Raw genomic sequence first — 24,618 nt, 5'->3', positions numbered from 1 at the left:
GGCAAGTGATACCTTAGTGCTGCTATAAAATGGCAACTTCAGACTAACCTTTGAGAACCATTGAGTTCAATAGCTTTTGGAGAAATGTACATTTGGCATAGAGAAAGGACTGAAATTTATAGGGAAACTTAACTATCCTCTGAAGTCAATCCACAAGATGAGAAAACAGGCTCAGAGAGTTTAAATGAAATTCTGTCCCCTTGATTACTAAAAACATTGGTTTATCTCTTCTAAGAACGCATGTGATTGTAGCAATGACACAGCCATTAATTAGTGACACCATCATAAAATTACCTCTTCCTCCTGTTCTTGGTCTGACTCTGACTCCTTGCCGCCCCAACATGCCATGCAAGATGGAAAAAGAGAGAAGGAAGAGTAGAGTGTTTAGAAGAGAAGAGTAAATACCCTGCCAACAAACATCAACAGGCAAGCTTGGAACCAGCATACTCTTATTTTTTCTTATTAAGTTTACAGAAGGCAGACAGAAAATCAAAGAGGACTGATTTAATTCTGTATATTTGCGAGACAAAAGAACAAAAATTACAAATATAATAATTTCAGATGCTAGGTCATCAAGTAGTGATGATGATATCCCAGTCATCACAGAGATTGACTGAAAATGTCAAAAAAAAAAACCCTTGAGTACGCAGATGATGAAAACATTTTTAATACGTAGGCAATATATAGGAGTTTTATTATAATAGCATGCTATTAAATTCCAAAGTAGATCTTAAATGTGCAATGCTGACATTTTCTCCTTTTTGAAATTAGTATATAAAAAACTGAATTAGTAAATAAGTTAGTAAATAAAAAATTGTTCTTGACCATCATGGCATTAATAACTGTGTCTGATATGTCTTAATACAAAACCAAGTCAATGTTTTCTCTTACAGCTTATTGAAAGCTTACTGCAAACCAAAGTTTGTTCATCTTTTTATTTTTTTGTCTCTCCACAGTTTTGGGGGGGCATTATAGTTATACATAATGATGGAATTTGTTATTACATATTTGTTCGTGCATGTAATATAACAATATAATTTGGCCAATATACTTCCTAGCACTTCTCCCTACCTGCCTGGACATTTCCTCCACTGATTTCCTTTTGATTTTCATGAGCTCCCCACCCCTACCTTTCTTTTCCTTTTTCCTGTCTAGCGATACAGCTTTATGTTGTATCACATAAAGCTCCTTCATCTTTGTGTATCACTCAGGTGGCTTGAATATATTTTTTTATGGTTCTTATCTGGCATTCTGCTTCCAGTGACTCACCAATATTCAGTACCACAATCTGAAGAGTACATTCTGCATCACTGGAGTACAGTTAGATTATACTCATTTGGGTCAATATAGCAATGCTACATTCCAATTTGAGGAATAACATGTATATTTACATATGTAAATATTTTAATTTTTTTAGTCATTTAATAATACTTTACAATGTCAAATAGGATGCTTTTAGCTTTTCTCTACGTTATTTTGGTTTACATAATTAATTATCCAAAATTTATAATTCGACAATCACGGTGGGTAAAATAAGAAAGAAAATTCTTTGTTTTGTGGAGTGAAGACTTAGGATTTTAAATATATCCCTCCTTCTCAGCAGCCACCACCCATCCTCTTCCCCAATCTATAATGTGCACACTGACAACCTACTGTAGCCACCTACAGATTGACATTGGGAGCTTCCCATTTAAAAAGGGATATTGGTTTAAAATTTTTTTGAAAAACTTAAAAATAATTTTAAAAAGTTACTTACAACATTTAACTAATTCAGTTGTCATATGTGATGTAACCAGAGTACTTAAAGATTTATATAACTGGAAAAGGTTTGAGAAGAAAGTGCCTAGGTAGACTTTGTGTCAGAAGTGAGTCATTTTTTTTTTTCTTTTCATCAGTGTTTCCAGTGTTATTTCTTGTAGCACAGGGACATTTTTTATACTGACATCTTAAAATAATTGAAAAATTAATTTATTACTCCTAAAACAGGATAGATTATGGTAATTATTTGAACAAAAAATAAAATATCATGAGGTTATCCTGAATTTAATAATGTATTATCTACATGTGAATTGGTTGTAAGCAGAGCCAAGAGACTCCAGTATTTTGGTAGGGCTAATTGCATTAGAGTGGTCTCAGGACAGCACATGGAAATAAAGCTAATCATTTTATTTTTTAAAAAAATTGGTTCAAAATGTCAAAACTCATACCCTATTTCTCTCTTCCATATTCAATATGTTGATAAAATTTTTCATCAAAGTACATTTAATGCAAAGTTAGGAGAAAATACTTCTTCCTTTATTTGAATGGAAAAATCCTAAATTCAACAGGTTAACAAAAGTGATTGTTACATATGCTTACATTCACTGCCTTTATTTTTGTTCATTTCAAAGGATTTGAATTCAGTTTCTACTCTGTCTGAATAACACTACAGCAAACATTACGTACCTTCATATAAATCGGCAGGGTGATGTTTAAGTTACAAATAGCTTGATGCACCAGGCCTCTTGTGGATTTGGGCTCCTTCATAAATGATAGTCGTCCGCAAGGTTCCTGAGTTGTATCACGTACCTTGAACAAGAACATTTTGTTCACCTATATTTAACATGTACTATTTATTTCATTTAGGCAATATTTAAAGGGGTAAAATAAAATTCATTTGTTAATGCTCAGTAAAAATTCAAAGGTCTTCCTCCTCCCCACACTCATTTAGAATAACTTTTTAAAAAACATTTAGCTATATCCAGTTTTATGAAGTATGATTGACAAATAAAACTTTTATATATTTAAAGTACCCAAATGTGATTATTTGATGTATATATCTATGATATCTATGTATTGTTAAATAATTATTATAATCAAGCTCATTAACATACCTATCACCTCATCTGGTTATTGTCCCTCTTGTCTTGAAAACACTTAAGACCTCTCTTGGGAAGTTTCAAAATACAACACATTATTATCAACTACTGTCACCATATTGTACACAAGATCTCAATCACTTATTAAGCTTTTTAAAAAACCATGGTAAGATATAACATAAAATTTACCATTGCTACTATTGTAAGCAGATGAAGCACAATTCTAGAGCTGTGTGTTCATCACCACTATCTACAACTTTTCATTACCCTACAATAAAACTGTCCCCCTTATACAATAACTTCCCAGTCCTCCACCCTGATAGCCTCTATTCTACTTCCTTTCTCTGCGAATGTGCCTATTCTAGTTCCTTGGTAATGGTGGAGTCATACAATATTCTCTGTTTTATTTTACTTAGCATATTCTCAAGGTTCATCCATATGGCAGTTTCAGAATTTCATATTTTACTGTGATAATACATTCATAACATAAGACTAATTGTTTCACCATTTTTAGATCTTTAATTCTGTGGCATTTGGTACATTCACATTGTTGTATAACCAAGCACTACCACCCCACCCGTCTTCATTCAGAACTTGCCGACCTTTCCAAACTGAAACTCTGTGTATATTAAACAATAATTTCCCATTCCCTCCATCCCCCTGCTCCTGGTAACCACCTTTGCATTTTCTGTCTTTGTGAATTTTGACTACTCTAAGTACCTCATATAGCAAAACTATACAATATTTGTTCTTCTGTGTCACTTATTTCATTTAGCATATTGTTTAAGTGTCATCTATATTGTAGCATGTATCAGGACTTCATTCATTTTAAAAGCTAAATAATACCTTTTTGTGTGTATGTTTTTTCATCTATTTATCTACCCACTTGGGTTGTTTCCACTTTGGGGCTATTGTGGAAAATGCTGCTAAGAACACTGGTGTGCTATTAACACTTTCAGTTCTTTTGGGAGCATACCTGGAAATGAAACTACTGGATCATATGTACTTAATATTTTGACAAAATATCATACTGTTTTACACAATGACTACATTACTTTATATTCCCATCAACAGTGTAAGTAAGGTCCACATCCTTGCCAACATTTATTTATTTGATAGGATTTATTTTAATAATAGCCATTTCATGGGTATAAAGTAGTATCTTATTGTGCTTTTGATGTGCATTTCCCTAATTTGTTGAACATTTTTTTTCATGTGCTTATTGGTCATTCTTATACCTCTTTGGAGAACATTTTCGTATTGGGTTTCTTGTTGGATGACTTTTGCACATCCACAATATCAAATATTAGCTTAATTATACAGATGTCTTTACTAAGTGGGTCCATTACCTTTCAGCACTACTGTATAATGAGGTTGTCTTTAAGAACCTATCATTCATCAGGCAAAACAACAGAAGCAGAAGTAGCATAATGGATAATCTTTAGAGATCTTCGGCAAATTTATTAAACAGGTTTGCAGATGCATGTTTTGAAAAATCATGAGGTGTTAAAATAACAAAAGGAGTCATTGCTAATGAACAGTTTGGGAAGTCAAAGCTTGAAGAAGGACTGTCGGGGGAAGGGAGCAGAGACTAGCCTATGCCTTGTGAGGACTAAACATTAAGAAATCTAGAATAGTGAAATAAGTTGTGAGAAATAGGAAAGAAAATAAGCAAACAGAGTAGAGAGGAATTATTAGTTTTGTTTTATCTCATGAATGTCATTCATACGCTGTGATCCTCTTTAGAATTGGAATCTAGGCCCTAACTTGGATTGACATTCATAAAACACAGGCAGCACATTGATGGTGCACTGACCTGTCATCATAATGTTTGTTGGATGAATATATGAAAATACATCAAATCAATAGCTCTATCTGGGATGATTTCTTATTAGCCTAAGTGAGATTCTGGGTCTCTTTTTTTTGACAACAAAAAAGTTGTCAGAACTCTTTTACACTTCTGAAATTCACTCATATTTTAAAAATTTAAGTCTAAATATTTAAAAATCATTAGTCTATTTTTTAAAAAATAGACTCCCCCTCAAATTTTGAAGAGTAGCCAGTGTTTCTAATTAATGAGTCAGCTATTATTTATTCTTATTCTCCTCCTTAAATATGGTCTATAACTAAAACTTAAAGTTGACTTTGAACTCTAAAAATAAAAATATTTGATTTTCTAGAACCATTACATTTTACAAACAGACTTAAAAAATAAAATCTGGGAATAATTGAAAGGCAAATATTCTCCACTATGAAGGAAGTCAACTCTTTTCTTGATCTTGAATAAAATATATTACAAAATTCCATGCATACATTACCTTGACAAAGAGAGGAAGTCTGTTTTCTTTAAAGGCAAAAAAACTGAATATGTGGTGTTGGCCACTCTTGGTTAATGGCACCAGGTTGCCGAAGCAATCAACGTAGATGGGCTTTCCTTCTAATACCTGGGTGAAATGGAGAAAAATAACAGAACAAAAGAGATGCAATTATAGTTTATTATTTACACAAAGAAAGCAGCAGTGTTACTACCTGGAGTTTTACATTCTTAAAATACACATATAATAATCTTTACGTTGCCAAATGACAATTTGTCTTATATGTGACAAGGTATAGAACTTTTTCTTCTTATTGGTAATGGAAATCTTCAAATGCAAGGAAACATTAATGCTCTCATTTCTATCACTGTACCACAAACCAATAGATATTTAATTTTTAAGTTTAAAATTCGAATTGGCTAATTTTTGACATCACAATGAGTCAGATTACTGGACATCAAACTGATGGAGAATTCTAAAATAAGAATAAGTAATATGAAAAAGCCCTGGGTATCCTATATGAACATTTACACAAAAGGAAGAAATTCTCAGACTGTTTTCTTTACTAAAAAAAGAAATCTTAATTTATTTATTTCAAATAAAAAAGAACATCCAGGAAAACTAAAACAATCTCAACTGCTACAGTCACATATTTTGAGTTTATCAATAACTCATAGTTTTTCTTCAAATAATCTTCAAAGAAACCCTTTTATCTTCCCACATTCACTGAGATCATCTCTATAGGACAGGTCTCAATTGGCTGAAAAGAGCTGATTTTATTTATTTGTAGTGATGGAAATCCAACCTGGGCCTTGTGCATGGTAGGCAAGTGCTCCACCACTGAGTTATATCCCCAGCCCCAGAAAATGGCTGATTTTACCTTGATGTTTTTTAATGACTTTGTTCATAATATTATATTTGAAATATAAGTCTAATGACAGAACAGCAACATAGATTATCTGTATTTTTAATACAGTACCTCCACATCCCTGCTTCTGGCCACTTCAGCGAAGTTTTCTTGTTGTTCAAGGGTCTTATCCACTTTATCATCAGTCATGCAGAAACATCTCAATCTGGCTTCAATGGGGTCATGTGATTTGGCAAACACGACAAATTTGGCCATGTAAGGTACACAGATAATTTCCCTGTACACTTGTGATGCAAAGGTAACGGATTCCTGTATCTGTCGACAATCTATCAGCCAGAACCTAGAAAAATAAATAAAAACGATTATTTAAAGTGTACCCCTTGAAAAAAAAAAACCAGTTCCATTAATATGATCAGAGTAATCAACAAGTACTTCTTGGAATAAGAAGAAGGTGAGAGCAGGAATAATGAAAGGAAGCTGAAGGAAAGGGAAAGAAACAAGGATGGCAGGATAGAGAGGAGGGCAGAGGGAGCAAGGGGAAGGGAGCTGTACCAGGTTTCTAAGATCAACTATTAAATACTGTGTGTTTTCCTTCCTTGGAAACAATTCTATGTATTCAATCCTCTGAAACACACCTGTGGTGTCTTAGAATTCTCCAGTGGTGTAAGCCCAGCCTCAGATTTGATAGGGGTCCCACTGAATGAGTTCCTATTTCCCCTCTTAGTCTTCATTGCATTTCCTGAAGCTTTTCAACAACAATTGCTGTGTTTCTTCATCTCATTATTCTTTTCCAAGCAGCACTCCAATAACTAAGATTGTATCAATTCAACCATTTAAAAATTCGGCTCCTGAATGCTTTAATTATTAATGGATAGAATTCAAATGGATCATAGAATAAATTACTGGTTCCATGATTTTATGATTTCCAGACTCTCATAAATCTGTGCTGTTTGGCAGTTTTACTCAGATATAATTTTTCCCAGTACAGCGAGGTTGCTGGCCCTTTATGACTCTCCTTGAGCTTCACCCTTACCGCAAGGCGGAGAACTTGAAGAAGAAAGTAGAGGCCATCAGATGGATATTTTCTCAATTTTGTCCTTTCTACCCTTCCAAAGGTTTCTTACATAATAAAAATTTTGTATTCATTAAACCATAACTTCCCATTTTCCTCCTCACTCTAGCCCAGGATAAACTCTATTCTACTTCCTGTCTCTATGGATTTTCAGTTGGCATAATGTTTTTAAACTTCAGTGTAGTTCCCGGCTCATGGCAGGGACACAAAATTACCTTCCTCTTTCTACTAATCTAACTATACTCACTGTTTCTTATAACATACAAGTTAAATTATTATTACAAAGACAGTCATTTTGTGGTATTTTAAATTTATATATTTATTTCTCCCATCTTATCACAAAAGAGTTTATTTCTTCTACAACAATTTTTTTAGTTTTATTGTTGTTCTTGTAGTATTTTCATTTTGGACACAGCTGTGCACTCTTTTCTTTTTCTTTCTTTTTTTTTTTGGTATTTTTTTAACTGAGAAGTACAAATTGTACAGTGACTCTTCATTTCTTTACATTATTAAAGGCTTCTAAAACGAGTGTTGCCAGCAACATTCCAGCATTATTTCTGAGTTCAAGATGATATCAATCCTTATTCTATCCCCCAATGCACCCTGAGAATTTTGTCTTTGCATTTTTACTCATCTTATATTCTTATCCAATTTCATGTGGCTGTGAGGTTCTGACACATACTTCAAAGGTAATCTCTTCTCAGATCCTCTGGAACTACTAGTACAGCACCTTCTTCTGAATTCTTTTAGTACCTCTGGTCTGTCTCTCTCATTCAGAACTGGTAATCTTGGGGCCTTAGAGTACAGGTGCCAGACTGGCAGAACATGCTAAAGCATGGGCAGGAAACTAAATAGTTGGGCCCTCTGGAGAAGGAACTATAAGACTATTGCTGGAACTGTTACTTAACAATTCATGCATTTTTATCTTTTCTTGTCCCCATAGGAATTTAAGCTTTAACTACTCTCAACTTCAGTTTTCCTAAAATAGACATAAATGCTTCTTGCCCTACTTAAGTCACAGCATTATTATAATATCAAATTAAAGAAATGTGAAGAGGCTTAACAAAGACTATTCAGATGGGAACTGATATTAAAAATGGAGTTAACCTGTAAATAAGAAAGATAGCTTCAGCTTTTTAAAGATATCCAACACAACAACAGCTAATATGCAAATGTATTAGGATGCAAGAGAGACTCTAAAACCACTAAGCCATTTAAGCAAACCATGGCAGGCTTTGTGCTTTTGTTATTTTGTTGAAAAAGTAATTTAGACTGGGCATGGTGGACACGCCTGTAATCCCACTGGATCCAGAGGCTGAGGCAAGAGGATCATGAGTTCAAAGCTAGCCTCAGCAAAAGCGAGGTGCTAAGCAATTCAGTGAGACCCTGTCTCTAAATAAAAAACAAAATAGGGCTGGGGAATGTGGTTCAGTGGTCAAGTGCCTCTACGTTCAATCCCCGGCACCCCTCTGCCAAAAAAAAAAAAAAAAAAAAGAAAAGAAAAGAAAGATAGAAAGAAAGAAAAAAGAAAGACAGAAAAAGTATTTTAGGATATTTTGTTGACAACAGGAAATTTCTCATTCCTAAGACCTTTGAACTGGAAAAACAGCAGTGGCTTCTAAAGCCAGAGTCACAATCATTCAGGCCAAGCAGAGTCACTCATTTTGCTTAGATTTTCATCTGACTTTCAGACTTTGTTATAGTAGTGCCACTATTACATTTGTTGGTAGGTCTAGTTTAAAAGGTGAAAGAAAATGTTGAACTTACTTAAAAAAAAAATAATAATCACTGTTAAAGAATTAAGAAGCCAAATAAAACAACAACAACAGGAATAATTTGAGGGGGAGGGGGAGTACAATGGGCTTTTCTGGCCTGCACAGCTTACCTGGCAGACACATTAGTTGTAAAGGAAACACATTCATTGACAAATGTTAGGGGTGTGGTTCCTGTAATGTCTTCCCACTGCGCAGGGGTGGTTCCACCTGAAATAACACGATTGTGGAAGAAAGTTAGGCAAAACTCCAGACTCTGGGTCATAAAATAAAATCTCTGTGGTTCTGGCTGTGTTCATGCACGTAATCCCACCCACCCCTCAAAATGACATATTGAGAACAAAATGGCAAAACTACATGCTAAAAAACGACACGTGGAACACAAGCAGCAGACACCACCATTCAAGGAACTAAATTTCAGGGAGGTTGTTTGAATAACTGTTTATTAAGTGTTCCATTCTCTGCCTGACGTTCTGAAGCTTTTGTCATAATTGCTAGGCTTTGAAGGTAGTTTTAGATCATATATCATTTAGATCATTTTAAAAGATCCAATTAAAGAGTTTCAGGAATAAGAGAATATTTAGATTGTTTATTATTTTAATATCTATAAATACTAAATATCCAATATTTAGTATTTTCTTATTCTTGAACTTCACATTCTGTACAACCATTTTTAAAAAAATGAAATTTCCTATCCACTTAAAATTGAAGATTGGAAAAAAAGAATGCCTGAAAAATATTAAGAGCTCAATATATTCTGCAGGACAAATGAACAAATACATTAATGGCAAAGATCAGCCTTTGCATATAGGTAGATCATCATGAGGGCCAGTAACCTCTTATCTTATTTCTACTGAGCAGTGAGGAGGAATATATGTCTGAGATGGAGACAGACCTTGACTCTAAGAGGGAAATGGCTTATCAAAGAAAGATTACAGATGTTTACTCCATTAGGCCTTTAAGATATATATATTCTTAGCAGAATTACAGAATATGAAAAAATACAAAATTCTATGCACATGCATATTTTTGAAATTAACACATAAATGTACTAATTTTTCAAACTATTTTAAATTTTAAAAATTGTTTAGTAAAAGCTCATTTGAAGACATGGTGGATGGTTTCTAGGCCCATGTGGTACCTTCAGGGTGTATCACAGACAACTTCTCTCTCCCATTTCACATCCACAGCATCAGGTAGCATACCATAGTGGGGATATACACCCACACTACAAAAAGTATGGGAAAGACACTGAGAAATACTCAGTGATAACCGGAAATAAGCAATTGGAAAAAAAGATGATACGTGAAGCAGATCATTCCCCCCTCTACTCATTACAGTCCACAGAGAGTTAAATTTTGTCACATTATTAAACTTATGGCATAATCTTGATGGTTTCTCCTTCCTAAGTATACAAAACACAATAATAAGGGAGAAATAGAGAAGGAGAAATAAATAAGGGTAAACATTTCTGTCAATACGAAGGAGAAATGAAAAAAAAAATTGAACAATACCAAGACAACCATAAATGGCTATTTTTCCTTCTGATGATAATATTGATATTTCATTGAATGCCAACACTGTAATTACTGATATATTTGGAAATTATCAAATTACATAGCCCTAAAACAAATTATTTGTGTGGATGTTTTTGCCTCTATCTAGGGTGGTTTAGGGAATATCTTTGGAGAGCTTGATAGTTGTCTGAAAGCTACTATAACTATCAATTGAAGAGACCAAAAATCTGTTAGTTACTAGAAAACCTTTACTTTGTTTCTCCAAAGCTAGTTCAATAAATCAGTGATAAAGACATGAGCTACCCTAGAAAGACCAGTTGGGTTGAACCACTGGGTAAAATCAGAATGTTCTTTTCCACCCAGTGGATATAAAGGGATATCTTCTGTGAAGACATGAAGCCTGGGCTGGGGAGATATCTGGCATGGGGTTTGAATACCAACTCTTCCAAATATTTAAGGCATAACTCAGGTATGCTATACATTTTTCTTTAATCTTGGTTTCTTTTTTGCCAAAATGGGGTTAAAGTTTACTTATAGGGTTAATTGGGTGGAAATGACAATTCATATATAGTATCTAAGTCTCACATACAGACTACATTTAGTAAATAAGAATTCATTTCCTTTTGGCTTTCGCTTCCCTAATCAATTAAAAATGCTTTTCCTGAATTAATGCATATAACCCAGGAAACATCTTATGACAAAGGCAATTTAATTTTTATAATTAAGTTTCTTTTTTCAGAACTCTATACTATAACATGGTCATATATGACTCACCTGTTATGCTGCATAACAATCTTAAGGTTGGTGCATCTCCCCCAAAACCATTCAGCATGACATCACTTGAAGCTTTGGGGACAGGAATGGTCATGGTGATTGGCTTGTGGAATTTTCTTCTTCTAGGTTCCAAAGTGACTATAGGGCTGAAGGTAGCTTTGTTGCCAAGGATCTTCTTAACCAATTCACTGTGCATAGGTTGAGCCTTTTCAAAATAAAGAAAAATATTAAAATAAACCATATATTATTACATTTAATGTCAATATCCTACCTAAAGCATTGCTTTTCATTTCACAAATCAGTTTGTGAGACTTTAAATATGGCAATTCCAAGTTTCATATTATTACCAAGCACTCATGTAAATTTGTGAGACCTGTGATCTCCCATAGTTACTTTGGCGCCCCCTGGAATAATTTGATTATTTAACATTTTATTTTCCATTTGAAATGCTCATTTTTAATCAAAGGAATAAATCCACATGAGGATCAACTGCATCCAATATGGGTGTACCTGTAGGCCTACACGGATCCTCTTGGTTAGTGCTCCCTCTGGGAAGACAGCCTGCACCTGGGGTACCACCGTGCTACTCAGCACACCTCCCTCTGGGCCAATCAGGTTGCTGTCCTGTTTGATGCGAGATACCACTGCAAAGTACTGGGGGAAGTCACGTGTGATGATGCGGCAGATTCGCTTCTTCTCTAGGTCTTCTGGGCTATCCAGCACTGAGACAAGAAATACCCATCTTCATGCAGCAAGGATTTCCTTCTGATAGCATTCTAGCAAACTCATTGGCATAGTTAATAGTGAATAGAAGTGGCATCAAAACTTTTTTTTCAAGTAATAGAAAAATTTATTAAGCAAGGTTACTCTGACACTAGAAAAAATAAACATTGCAGTCTTTTAAGACCTCTCAGCATTCAGCTTCTACATTTTCTTTCTTTGGGAAAATTAGGACTTTCCAGGGCACTGTGAAAGGAAAGCATCTCATACCAGCTGCAGTCCTCCAGGGCTGCCTTTGTAAATGAGGGCATATGAGGGCAAACCTGGAATGACAACGGACCTCTTCTATTCTTGGTTCGTGTGATGGAGAGGAGGTTGTGTATGAACTCCTTTTGTTTGCAGAATTCAAAGTTAGCTCATGACCAGTTATTGTGGTTTTTAAGAAATAATATGGCCTTTTGGATTCTCAAGGGAGTGGTACATGAATAAAATCTGTCTTGAAAGGGTAAGGTTTGTGTTTATGTGTTTATTCTAGTGAGATGGGTGTCTTTGTGATAGTTCCTGTGGCTATAAAAAACGATGCATGCTTATGATTTCTGAGTCTCAATATTCCTCCAATGCCAACAACTTACCAAATATGCCATCTAACTTCACAGGGATAGGGTCGTGTACACTTTATAAGTTGCATTAGTGTAGATATTTAGGACAACACAAAAAAATCAGGCGGATTTACAATGTAGAAAATTTGAACTAAGTGGATCACTGAATTTTAAGGGATTATGAAGAGTCATTCACTTTTAGAACTCATTTACAATTCATAATACAAGGCAGAAAAAAGTATGTTTTTTGACTATTGATTATAACTAGTTACTATAAAAGTCCCAGGATTTGATCCTACAGATATAATTAAAGACTAATACACTGGCAAATACTATCATATACTTACAAAAGAATATATTTAAAAACAGACAAACATATGAAAATATGATTCTTCATTTAAAATATACTTTTTACATACATAAAAAGTTATGAGAGTGGGTCCCCATCAAGGGCAAGATGCCAGTGTTGAAGGATAGATCAGTGACCAGCAAACATCTCAGAGAAAAGTATACTAAATCTACATGCTAGCAAAAGAAATTGTCCCCCAAAATAAAAGTGGCCTAAATATTGCAAGGAATAAGCTTGTTTTTTTGGGAGGGTTACTGGGGATTGCACTCAGGGGCATTCAATCACTGAGCCACATCCCCAGCCCTAATTTATATTTTATTTGGAGACAGGGTCTCACTGAGTTGCTTAGCACCTTGCTGTTGCTGAAGTTGGCTTTGAACTTGAGATCTTCCTGCCTCAGCCTCCTGAGCCACTGGGATTACAGTTGTGCAACCATGGCGCCCAGGTAGGAATAAGTTTTATCAATCAGAATTCTGATCCTTTTTACCTTACTTGGAAGATGACAATAATTTCTTCTTCTATCCCCTCTTTGCATAAGAAATGCTGTTGTCACTTAGGCAAAGAACTTGCCCTATTTCTTCTAGTTTCTTTAAGTGGATTATGCCTCATCTTAGGACACGGGCACTTTCTCTGTGCAACCTGTGGTGGCCTATGAATGAGCAACTTCTCTTTAGTCAAACAGAGACATTTCAACCTATGGATTAATGGCCAAAGACAAATTTGGGATTTAGAGATTTAAATTCTAATAAAAAAAAACTAAGTTCCTCCCTTTGCAGATTTTCATTATTGTTTTTCATTTACTCATCATGGAATATTTTGCCAAGAATGTTCTGTAGTGCAGGCTTTCTTGCTGTAAATTTTTTTAGCTTTTGTTTCTCGTGGAAGGTTTCTATTTCATCATCAAATCTGAAGCTTAATTTTTGCTGGATATAAGATTCTTGGTTGGCATCCCTTATCTTAGAGCTTGGTATATGTTGTTCCAGGATCTCCTAACTTTGAGAGTCTGGGTTGAAAACTCTGCTGAGAGTCAATTGGTCTTCCCTTATGGGTAATCTGATTTTTCTCTCTTGGGGCCTTTAAAATTCTATCCTTAATCTGTATGCTAGGTATTTTCATACTTGGGAATAAATTTAATGAAAGAGGTGAAAGACCTCTACAATGAAAACTACAACAAACACGTTAAAGAAAGAAATAATAAAGACCTTAGAAGATGGAAAGATCAACCTTGTTCTTGGATAGGCATAATTAATATTGTCATAATGACCATACTACCAAAAGCACTATACAGATTCAATGCAATCCCAATCAAAATCCCAATGGCACTCCTTATAGAAATAGAAAAAGCAATCATGAAATTCATCTGGAAAAATAAGAGACCCAGAATAGATAAAGCAATCCTTAGCAAGAAGAGTGAAACTGGTGGCATTACTATCCTAGACCTAATACTATACTACAGAGCAATTGTAACAAAAATAACATGGTATTGGCACCAAAATAGACCTGTAGACCAGACCAATGGTACAAAATAGAGGACACAGAGTCTAACCCACATAACTTTAGTTATCTTATACTTGACAAAGGCGCCAAAAACGTACATTGGAGAAAAGATAGCCTCTTAACAAATGGTGCTGAGAAAACTGGAAATCCACATGTAACAAAATGAAATTAAACCCCTATCTCTCACCATGCACAAAACTCAACTCAAAGTGGAGCAAAGACCTAGGAATTAAACCAGAGACCTTGCACCTAATGGAAGAAAAAGTAGGCCCAAATCTCCATCACATCAGATTAGGCCCCAACTTTCTTAATAAAATTCCTGTAGCGCAAGAATTAAAACCAAGAATCAATAAATGGGATGGATTCAAACTAAAAAGCTTCTTCTCAACAAAAGAAACAATCAGTGAGGTGAATAGAGAGCCTACAGAATGGGCTTTACCACAAGCACATCAGATAGAGCACTAATTTCTAGAATATATAAAGCACTCAAAAACCTTAACACAAAAGAAACCAATAACCCAATCAATAAATGGGCCAAGAAACTGAACAGACATTTCTTGGAGGAGGATATACAATCAATCAACAAACATGAAAAAATGTTCAACATCTCTAGCAATTAGAGAAATGCAAATCAAAGCTACTTTAAGATTTCATCTCACTCCAGTCAGAATGGCAGCTATCAAGAATACAAACAACAATGAGTGTTGGCAAGGATGTGGTGGGGGGAAGACACACTCATACATTGCTAGTGGGACTGCAAAATGGTGCAGCCAATATGGAAAGCAGTATGGATTCCTTGGAAAACTGGGAATGGAACCACCTTTTGATCCAACTATCCTACTCCTCAGTTTATACCCAAAGGACTTAAAAACAGCATTCTACAGGGACACAGTCATATCAATGTTTATAGCAACACAATTCACAATAACTAAATTATGGAATCAAGCTAGATGCTCTTCAGTAGATGAATGGATAGGGAAACTTTGGTGTATATACACAATAGACCATTATTCAAGCATTAAAAGAGAATAAAATCATGGCATTTGAAGGTAAATAGATGAAATTGGAGAATATAATACTAAGTGAAACAAGCCAATTCCCAAAACTCAAAGGCCAAATGTTTTCTTTGATATGAGGATGGGGTTTGATATGGCAATGGGGGGTAGGGGGAGCATGGGAGGAATGGAGGAACTTTAGATAGGGCAAAGGGGAGGGAGGATGAAGGACGGGGCAAAGGGGTAGGAATGCTGGTGGAATGAGTTAGACATCATTACCCTAAGTACATGTGTAAGACATGAATGGTGTGAAAATACTTTGTATACAATCATTGAAAAATTGTGCTCTATATGTGTAATATGAAATAAACTGCATTCTGCCATTATGTATAACAAATTAAAATAAATTTTAAAAAATGATAAAAAACTAAGTTCCCCAAGTTTATATGTATGTGTATGTATGCAATTCAATCCTAGCTAACTCCTTATTTGAATTATAGGTAGAAGATTGAATGAACCTAATTTTCCTACTGCTTTAATAATAGAAAGTTTAAAAAGAAATTAGATTATTCTAGAATGTACTAGTGATGGAAAGATGCAAGTTTTCCAACCGAAGAGCTTAGCATTTTTTACCATTATCTTAAATACATATAGTTTTTCAGGTTAGGCATTAAAAAAAAAAACATACTTTACCATTTACTATCACTTCATTCTGTCATGGGGCAACAATGTCTGTTCTACCACTAGTTTTAGATTCAAAGAAGTTTGCATTAAAGATGAAAGCTTGCTGTATCTCCTTTTAAAATGCTATGCTTGCTATCTTGAAGGATTTTCTTGTCTGAATGTAACAGGAGGAGAATTAGGCAAATGTGTTGAGTACCCTGCCTCACCACCATTGGAACACAGCAGATAGCTTCTGTAGAAATACATCACAAGGGGGACACACACACACACACACACACACACACACACACACACACACACCACAAATCACTGGACTATAAGAAAGAAATGCAATATATTCATGCTTCCATTTTTCCTTTCTTTTAAACCCCTTAATCCAAAGGTACCTTCATCCATGCCGTTAAGGATTTCATTCAGTTCATCTTCGGTGTATTCACAGAAATGCTCTTTCCAGCTGTCCCCATTCTCACTGCGCAGGACCACCAGTTCCCTCTCCTTTCCTCGAAGGGCCGCAAAGTGGGGGATCTCCACGATCACAGGCCTGACATAGCAATGCAGAACATTTAGTGTGGACGGGAGCCAACCAACAGCAAGACAAGCACCTCGACTCTGTCTGTTGCAAAGTGACCTGGAATTCTGCTCTTCTGGGGACAGGAACATAGTGGGCTATCCTCTGGAGCCCATTAGTTAGCAGATGGTCGCACAGTGGCACTCCACCTCAGGGGCACCGATCCTCACATACATGCTGCTATCTTAAGCCAAATGATGTTTCCCTGTGAGTGCATGTGGCATTCTGGAACTTCTCCTTTGATAAATGTAAGTATACACATTTAACCAAAAGAAATGTACATGCATATCTACGATGTATGCCAATCTCCTAAAACATTTTCTACAAGGTGCAAAATGACAAAATGGTTTAAGAGGAAAAATGGCTCATACATTGCATAATTCGATGTGTCGTAAATGAGGAGATGTCATAAAGGTAGACTACGTGTGCTAATGAGCCATGCACTCATGGGTTTTGCTTGTATTGTCTTCATTCAAGGAAACAATAGGCATGTGCACACAGCGTGGCCCTGATTGAGCCCCTCCACTGGCAACCCAAGTGTGTCCAATGCCTATTATAGTCAGGATTCGGAACATGCACCATCCTGCAATTTTTTAGGTCAAATTCATTCTCAAAATATATAGAGGCTCTTGATTTTTGAGTCCAGGTTGCTTTGATACAGACTCCAAACTCGTCATAACAACATCATAACTAGCACATAGTACAACTAGGCAGATCTCATGCTTAAACGAAAATGAAGGTCACAGCACTTTAAGGGAAAAGATATAAAAACATCACTCAAAAATAAAAGTCACATACCACAAGGGTCAGAAATGGTCCACTAAAGATAGGTTATACAGAGTTTAAATCATAGAGAGGGACATGTCATGGGCACAATGACGAAAAGAGAAATCATATTGCAGAAGAAGGAGAAGAATGGGGGGCCAGCAGCCATCAATTTGTTTTAAGTCACTCCTACCCAAGGAATTTGGTTCCAGGAGGCCCCAGCTGAAGGATGCGGCTGACCAAACTTTCTCCCTCATTAAGTGGGGGAGGAGCCGTTGGCAGGTGAAGTTTACTGAGTACATCCAAAGCAGCAGTGAAAGAAAGAACATAAGTAAGCTTTAGGTATGGTCTTCCACAGAACCCCAGCGTCGCCAGCTGATCCACAGGGTGAACTTTGGTTTCACTCTGCGTTTGGTTCTGCCCCCTCCATTGGTCACAATGAGCAAGGAACCGAGACCCAGAGTGTACAATGGAGGCGCATCTGTGCGAGGACAGCACCTGGCTGTCAGATCAGTCCCTATCAGGTTCACTGCCAGGGCACTGGCCAAAAAAAAAAGATAGAAAAAATGTTCCATGGGAAAGACAAAGCTGTTGGGAATATAATAAAAACTCTGCTCCGTCCAGAGGCCAGATGTTTTCATGGATATTCCCCAACAGATTTGAAGATTATTTAAAAACCTACAACTACCTGAACAGAGGGTAAGTATGAAAAGAATCATCAGGGAAAACTCGAAACATAAGGGCATTTTCTGATGCAACCCAGAACTTCACAGGCTCCTTCTAAGGCTCTGATCCATCTGATAGAAGGACATGGGAGGTGGTTTCTACAATTGGGAAATACTAACACACCCTTTTTCAGGTGTGAAAGTAATTTGGAGTAACCTGTTAACTGTTTGCTCCAAATTACAGGCTTTAGAACCTCTCCTGAGTTCTAAAGCGAGAAATCCTCTCCCCAGTATGATGCCGACAACATGAAAGAGTTCATGATTAATAAGTTTTCTCCATTTTTTTTAAAGCACCAAGACTTGATATGACAAGACTTAAATACAATTGATTTGTTTCAATATGTTTTGAAACGTGTCCCCCTCCACAACTTCATCCTTTGGTCCGCTTTCAGGGATAGCTATTCCTTTCTTGACACATTGAGATGCCACTTAAAATAATAGCAGCCGTACAGACAAACAGAAGAAATGAGAAATGCTAATTTCTGCTCAAAATTGCCAAAATGACCTTGGTGGAAGTTAGTCTTGATGATTGCACCTTAAAACACGCTGTGGCTAAATAGACAGCTTAGTTTAATGTTAAGGCTCAAGGTAGCAATTTTGATATCAGAAAAAACAAATCACATGTGTCCGATTTTTGGATATTCCATAAAGGCAACACTGCTTTTCAAAAAGAAGATAATGATTCTGCGTCAAAAATGACATGAGGCTCTAAATACATTTTTGTTTGGAATACAGCAGTATTTTTCTTTTTTCTTTATACTTTGCCACTTAAGTCTCAGGTGAGAAAAAAAAATACCTACCATCAACTACAATATGATTACTTGCAAAGGGAATCTGGCAGGTCTGATGACATCCAAAGAGAGAGAATAATAATCAGCCTGAGTGTTTAACTCCTAAATGCCTTAAAAGAAGAGGCATGTAAGTGGAGTCGAGCATTCAGGTCTGACTTCCAATTTTTAAAAATTTCATAGGAGCCGATCCTCTTTCAAAGTGGTTTGACGTACCTGTTTTCATTCCATCCTAGTGATTTCATGTAGAGGACACAAGCTCATCGGTGTCTAAGTGGGAGGCTTATCAGAAACCCTTACCCAAGGAACTGAGCACCAGAAGGTCCGACTTCGATCAGACGACTGGCCAGGCCTTCTCCTTCCACCATTGGAGGCATGGTCGCCAATCTGTGGCGTTTGACCAGCCGGCAGGTGACTCGTGTTGGGGCAGTACATTTCCGAGGTGGGATAATGATTCGGAGCCCATTGTGTCTGCATCCTCGCATGGCGCCACCTCGGGCATCCACCATAAAACTAACCAGGAAGCTAAAAATTAAAACAGAATGTCAGATAGGTTTTGAAATATTAGAGCAAATTATCAAGTTTTGTGAAGTTAATTTTTTTCCCTAATAATTTGGCCTGGAACTTTTTCTTTTTTATTAAGTAGATGGTGGTAAATCATTTGTTTTCAAAAGTCACCATATACCAGTGTCTTTATTTCTGTTATGTTTTTGTTTATTTTTGTATGATTTTCATCTGTTACTAAAGAAGAATTATAATTTCGTTGACAATGTTGATTTTAAACATAAACTGTAAGATTGAAATATGTCCAAATGATTTTTAAAGTAACTGGAATGAAATTATATAAAAAATACTGAGAAGTCTCCTTTTGGTATAAGCGCGAAGACTTCTGTTTCCTCATATGTTGAATAATCCACATGTTGAAATAAAGTGAAGCTAGATCAGAGAGGAAAGACCGAATTAACAGTTTTTCTGAGTTAACTCAAGACGATTTTTCAAAATAAATCTTGTCCATCTCATTTTGATAGAATCTTATGACTTGATAAAAATATTCGATGGCTGTCTTCCAAGGTCAAATCCATGCCAACACATCCTGCTCCAACATCATCTTACCCAGGATGCAGATTTTTAATGATTGCATTCTAAAAGGAGAAAAGCAAAATGACTAAATGTTTTGGATTGAACCAGTTTGCTAGATAAAATGTCCTTTTTCACTTTTTAAATAGGAGTCTTTCTGCCAGGCCATCTGACTGAAACAAAGAAGATGGGCACTGGAAGCAGCTGAGTCCCCTGTGCTCTATTTCTTTTTTTCTTTCTTTCTTTCTTTTTTTTTTTTTTTGGTAGCAGGGGTTACTGGGAATTGAACTCAGGGGCACTGGACCCACATCCCCAGCCCTATTTTGTATTTTATTTAGAGACAGAGTCTCACTGAGTTGCTTAGTGCCTTGCCATTGCTGAGGCTGTCTTCGAACTCACAATCCTCCTGCCTCAGCCTCCCAAGCCTCTGAGATTACAGGCATTCGCCACCATGCCTGGCTCCTTTGCTCTGTTTCTGAACCATCATTTCACAAGTGGGAAACTCTGAGCTCTGTTAGTGGAGAATATTTGTGCATCATGATTTTCCCCAAAGTATAATAAATTGAATGTGGCAAGTCATAACTTAGAAATATAAAAGCACCTCTATTACTTTTGCTCCTTGCCTACTAAGTCAATCGTTCACGGCAAAGAGATCTATAACCTAAGGTGACTTTTTTAAGTGTATCAAGAGAAAGTAGTGGTCTTATCTTTGGAGTTGTTTCCTTTGGGATGGTTATAGATCCTGCTCCAGCTTAACCTGGATGTTTGTCACTTTGTTAGACATAACACTTATGAAAGTCTCTTAGGCACTCACTTTCTCAAGGAACAAAAATTATATAGCATGACAATCTAATTGTCATGCACACCTGTACCAAGATACATACCAATAGGGTGTAGGCTCTTACCCAATTGCACTAATGTCTTCCCTATTTTCATTGCATTTGCAAGATCTTTACACTAAGACAAAAAAAAAAAATAGGAAAGCAACATATAGGTGTTTCATGGATCTACTTATAACTTAACCAGCAAAGAACCAGCTTTGACACACCTAGATATTGCTTCCAAGACAACACTGAAAACAATTGAAAGGTATTTTATCAAAGTAAGTTACAGGATAGAAACACAATACATTTATGTTATTTTTAGACAAGTGAAGAATAATATCTTAGCATCCTCTTCATAGCAGAACATAGAACTCATTAAGCATGCCATTAAACAGAAATCTGTTGCTAGTAATAAAAATGGGTGCGAAGAAGCCCAGTGTGCCTGTCTGAAGCACGTCATGCAGTATGAGACCATGGGAAGAGGCACACAGTCCTCCCACATGCACGAGCCAGGCCAGATCTGCCATTCCTCCCTAGCCTTGGAGTTCCCAGGAAAGGATGAAAACTGGGGAATACAATCAACATTTCAATACTGAAGTGTTGTTGTTTCTGGTCTTTATCAAAAAAACAATAAGAAAATATTGGCTTTTATTATTGGTATTTAACATAAATTCTTAAAATTTCCTTTTTTATCTAACTTTTAAATATAAAAGAATAAAAAGAACTGGTAACATAAAGATAAAGGCTTCCTTTCCATTTTATTATTTTATTTGATTATGATATTTGCCTTGATTTTCATTTAAAAGTAGGGATAAAAGCTTACATTTTAACTAAAAATGTTTCCAAACTAGTTATAATATTTTTGACTCATTGATAATTAACAGTATTACATCCTCTGTTTTTAAAAATCTATTTACTATTATCTCTATGGCAAAAAGAGAAAAGGGACTAAAGCTAGTCAAGGGATTATTATAGAACATCTCATTAATGTTATGAATCCTCAATAGTATCTGTACTTTTCGAAGGCATTTAAGAAGTTTCAGTGCTCATATTATTTGCTATCACATTTCCACTGTATTTGCCACAGTGGAGGCATATGGCCTATATAATATCAATTCTCCATCTAGAAGAACATGGATAACATCTACCTTTTTGGGCTCCCTTGTCTAAACAGTGAATTGCAGTAGCTGTGTTCTTGACTATAACAATGTTAAATAACCACATGTTCAATTACTTTCCATGATTTTGTGTAGCTGAAACCCTCATTTTATTCTCCTTGCTCCATGATTTCCATTTCCACACTCCTCTTCATGTCTTTGTTATCTTCCTATTAAGTACCAGGTAGTGCTGCCAAGAAGCTCAAGGTCTAAGCCCAGATGTCTCCTGATGGCTTCATCTTTGCTCAGAACTGCTAACTTCCTGATCAATGAGAAATGGACTACAGCCCCATTAAGGAAACACCCAAACACCATAAAGGGCAGTGAAAAGGTTCTCCATATTTCTTCCTGTGTCAGTGCTGAGAACAGTGTGGGTCCTGCAACACATGGTAGGTAATTTTTGAATCAATAAATGAATGGAAGAGTGAAAAGGCCAGTTATGAGACATTGTCTAAATTTGTGTCTAATGAGGAAGGATGAAGTAAGAGGTAACTTAGTTTTTTGGTCTCTAGACAATTATTCCAGAACTCTTTCCAATTACTCCACTCACATGTAGCAAAGCAGTTTGAAAGGCCTCTTTAATGCATTATAGTTTGTTGGCTTATTTCTGCTCCAAAATGAGATATCTAATGTATTTATTTCCCTTGGCAGAGAACTGGTAGAAAATGGTACTTAGCAAAAACCAAGAATTTGAATTTAATGCAGCAAATAATTTAATTAGGAATAAAAGTTGTATGAAGAAAGACCAAAGATAGGGAATTCAAAGTAAAAGTACTTAAGGACTAAAGCTGCAAGCTAATAAATTTATCTGTAAGTATCTCTGTATCATCATAAATCAGGAAAATAATATTTAAGTATTGCACCAAATGCAAATCAAATTGGAAAAATAAAATGCCAAAATGCATAATTTGGGAGGCGACTTGAATTTCTAAAGAAAATAAAGCTTTTTGTTTTTATCAAGTAACTAAAGAAATGGCATAAACAGAAAATGACAAACTGTAGTTTGTAGTGAGGCAATTTTCTTCAGGAAGAGAGAACAGAGAAGAATGTCAAGTAGAAAGATGACAAGAACAAGGGCTTGTAAGACATGAAAGAACTAAATATTGTCAGTCAAAATGAATAAATATATAAGTCTAGCAAGAAAATATTCTAAACAAATGAGACTCAAATAGTGCAATTGCCAAATGACTAATAAAAATTTTGAACTTATGAAGTTGTAAAGTAAAAGAAGCTTTTTCTTTAAATAAGAAGGAATTGGAGAAATAATAACCCAAGTTTATATCTAGTTACTGATGAAAAGTCTACTGGTAAAGGTCAATATATAATCAGTCAAGCCCAATAGTTCCTAATACAAAATTGGGTAAGCATTTGAGAGTTTTCATCAAAGGTAGCAGAGTATCAAAAAGTGCCACTATTGAGACAGGTAGTAGATTGGGGGATGATTATTCTTCTAGGTATAAAACAGCTGCAGAAAGCAGATTATAAGAGACTATTTTACCTTTATGTACCACAGAACAAGAGAAAGGTTGGAAGGTGTGAGCCATGAGATGAGTCAGTCACCATGTTAGAGTTGATCAAATAAATATGATTTTCTTAAGTGTTGGGAAGATTAAAAATGAGACAAGATAATGCCTGTAAATATTTAGAGATGAAAAGAATTAAAGTAAAAAAACACATAATTAGATATATATAAAAAAGATGACAAATAGATCAAAGCTTAGCTCTCCATGCTATGAGATCTAAGACTGAAGCCTCCTCTGTCAGTGAGGGGTAATCCTATTACATCTTAAGGTTATGGTGAGAATTAAGTTATATGGGTAAACATACAGAATTCAATAAATGCTTGCTTCCAGCATCTTCTTTTACCTATAGCCACAGAGTTTTATATATTTTGGATGTCTTTAAGTTATGACCACATAAAAATAGGAAAACTAAAATTTTTTGAGACCCAACAATGAACCTGGATCTGTGCTAAGTAGTTTAATAAGATTTTATAGAGTTTTTGTTTATGAAATTTACTATTTAAATAAAATGTAAAAATGCTATTATTGCAGGGCACAGGATAATGTAACGTGCATCATGCTCTTCAGTGGTTGTAGACCTGTTTCCGTCTTGAATTATCACTGTAACCACAGGAAGGTTACTTAACATCTTCATAAGTTTTAGTTTTCTCATCCATAAAATGAGAGACATCAATGAACAAACTCTAAGTTGCTTCCCAAAGGTTAAAATGTTATGTGTAGCTTCCTATTGAGTAGGTTAGAAAACCTACTGGAATCTTCCATTTTAGATGTTCTGGAAGAATTCCTAAGTGGAAAATAAGAATTTTGTATTATTTTGCCTTAAAGTTAAAATAGCTGCTTTGCTGAAATGTGTACATGAACTACACTAAACATCAACTTAAGACTACACAGACAAAAAAAAAATACCAGGTAACATTCAGCTTTAATAGCATATCTTACTCTCCAAATGAAATTCAGCAGTCATGCAAAGTAGAAATTCTTATTGAAGTTTTCTAAATTGTGAGATACAATGTTATTACAATTTTAAAAGAAAGCAAAAGCAATCCACTATTATTATGCAGATGACTTGCCTACAAATATGCAATTTGATTAGCTAAATGGGTGCATGCTTCAGAGTCAGCAGAAAACAATGATCTGGTCTTTTGAGGACTATATCCTGCACCCCAAAAGT

General features: G+C 35.6%; 1 protein-coding gene across 11 annotated transcripts in view; it reads right to left on the bottom strand.

Annotated features, from left to right (window-relative positions):
* Ank2 (ankyrin 2) overlaps nucleotides 1-24,618 on the bottom strand; it is a 230,350-nt gene that overhangs the window by 31,146 nt on the left and 174,586 nt on the right. For 9 of the 11 annotated variants that reach the window (XM_026389696.2, XM_026389699.2, XM_026389705.2 and 6 more), the window contains 9 exons: nucleotides 19,167-19,391; nucleotides 16,407-16,561; nucleotides 11,687-11,898; nucleotides 11,177-11,381; nucleotides 8,999-9,095; nucleotides 6,153-6,381; nucleotides 5,177-5,302; nucleotides 2,446-2,568; nucleotides 295-327 (listed from right to left, as the gene is read on the bottom strand). In XM_026389696.2, the coding sequence (XP_026245481.2) occupies nucleotides 295-327; nucleotides 2,446-2,568; nucleotides 5,177-5,302; nucleotides 6,153-6,381; nucleotides 8,999-9,095; nucleotides 11,177-11,381; nucleotides 11,687-11,898; nucleotides 16,407-16,561; nucleotides 19,167-19,391 (1,405 nt within the window). Of the gene's footprint in view, nucleotides 1-294; nucleotides 328-2,445; nucleotides 2,569-5,176; nucleotides 5,303-6,152; nucleotides 6,382-8,998; nucleotides 9,096-11,176; nucleotides 11,382-11,686; nucleotides 11,899-16,406; nucleotides 16,562-17,546; nucleotides 17,646-19,166; nucleotides 19,392-24,618 lie in introns of all 11 variants that reach the window. The other 2 variants (XM_077803582.1, XM_077803583.1) reach the window with 1 other exon arrangement.

Source organism: Urocitellus parryii, chromosome 10, assembly GCF_045843805.1.
Source record: "Urocitellus parryii isolate mUroPar1 chromosome 10, mUroPar1.hap1, whole genome shotgun sequence".
Classification (NCBI taxonomy): domain Eukaryota; kingdom Metazoa; phylum Chordata; class Mammalia; order Rodentia; family Sciuridae; genus Urocitellus; species Urocitellus parryii.
Note: the sequence above shows the minus strand (reverse complement) of the source record. Positions and strands in the feature narration are given on the sequence as shown.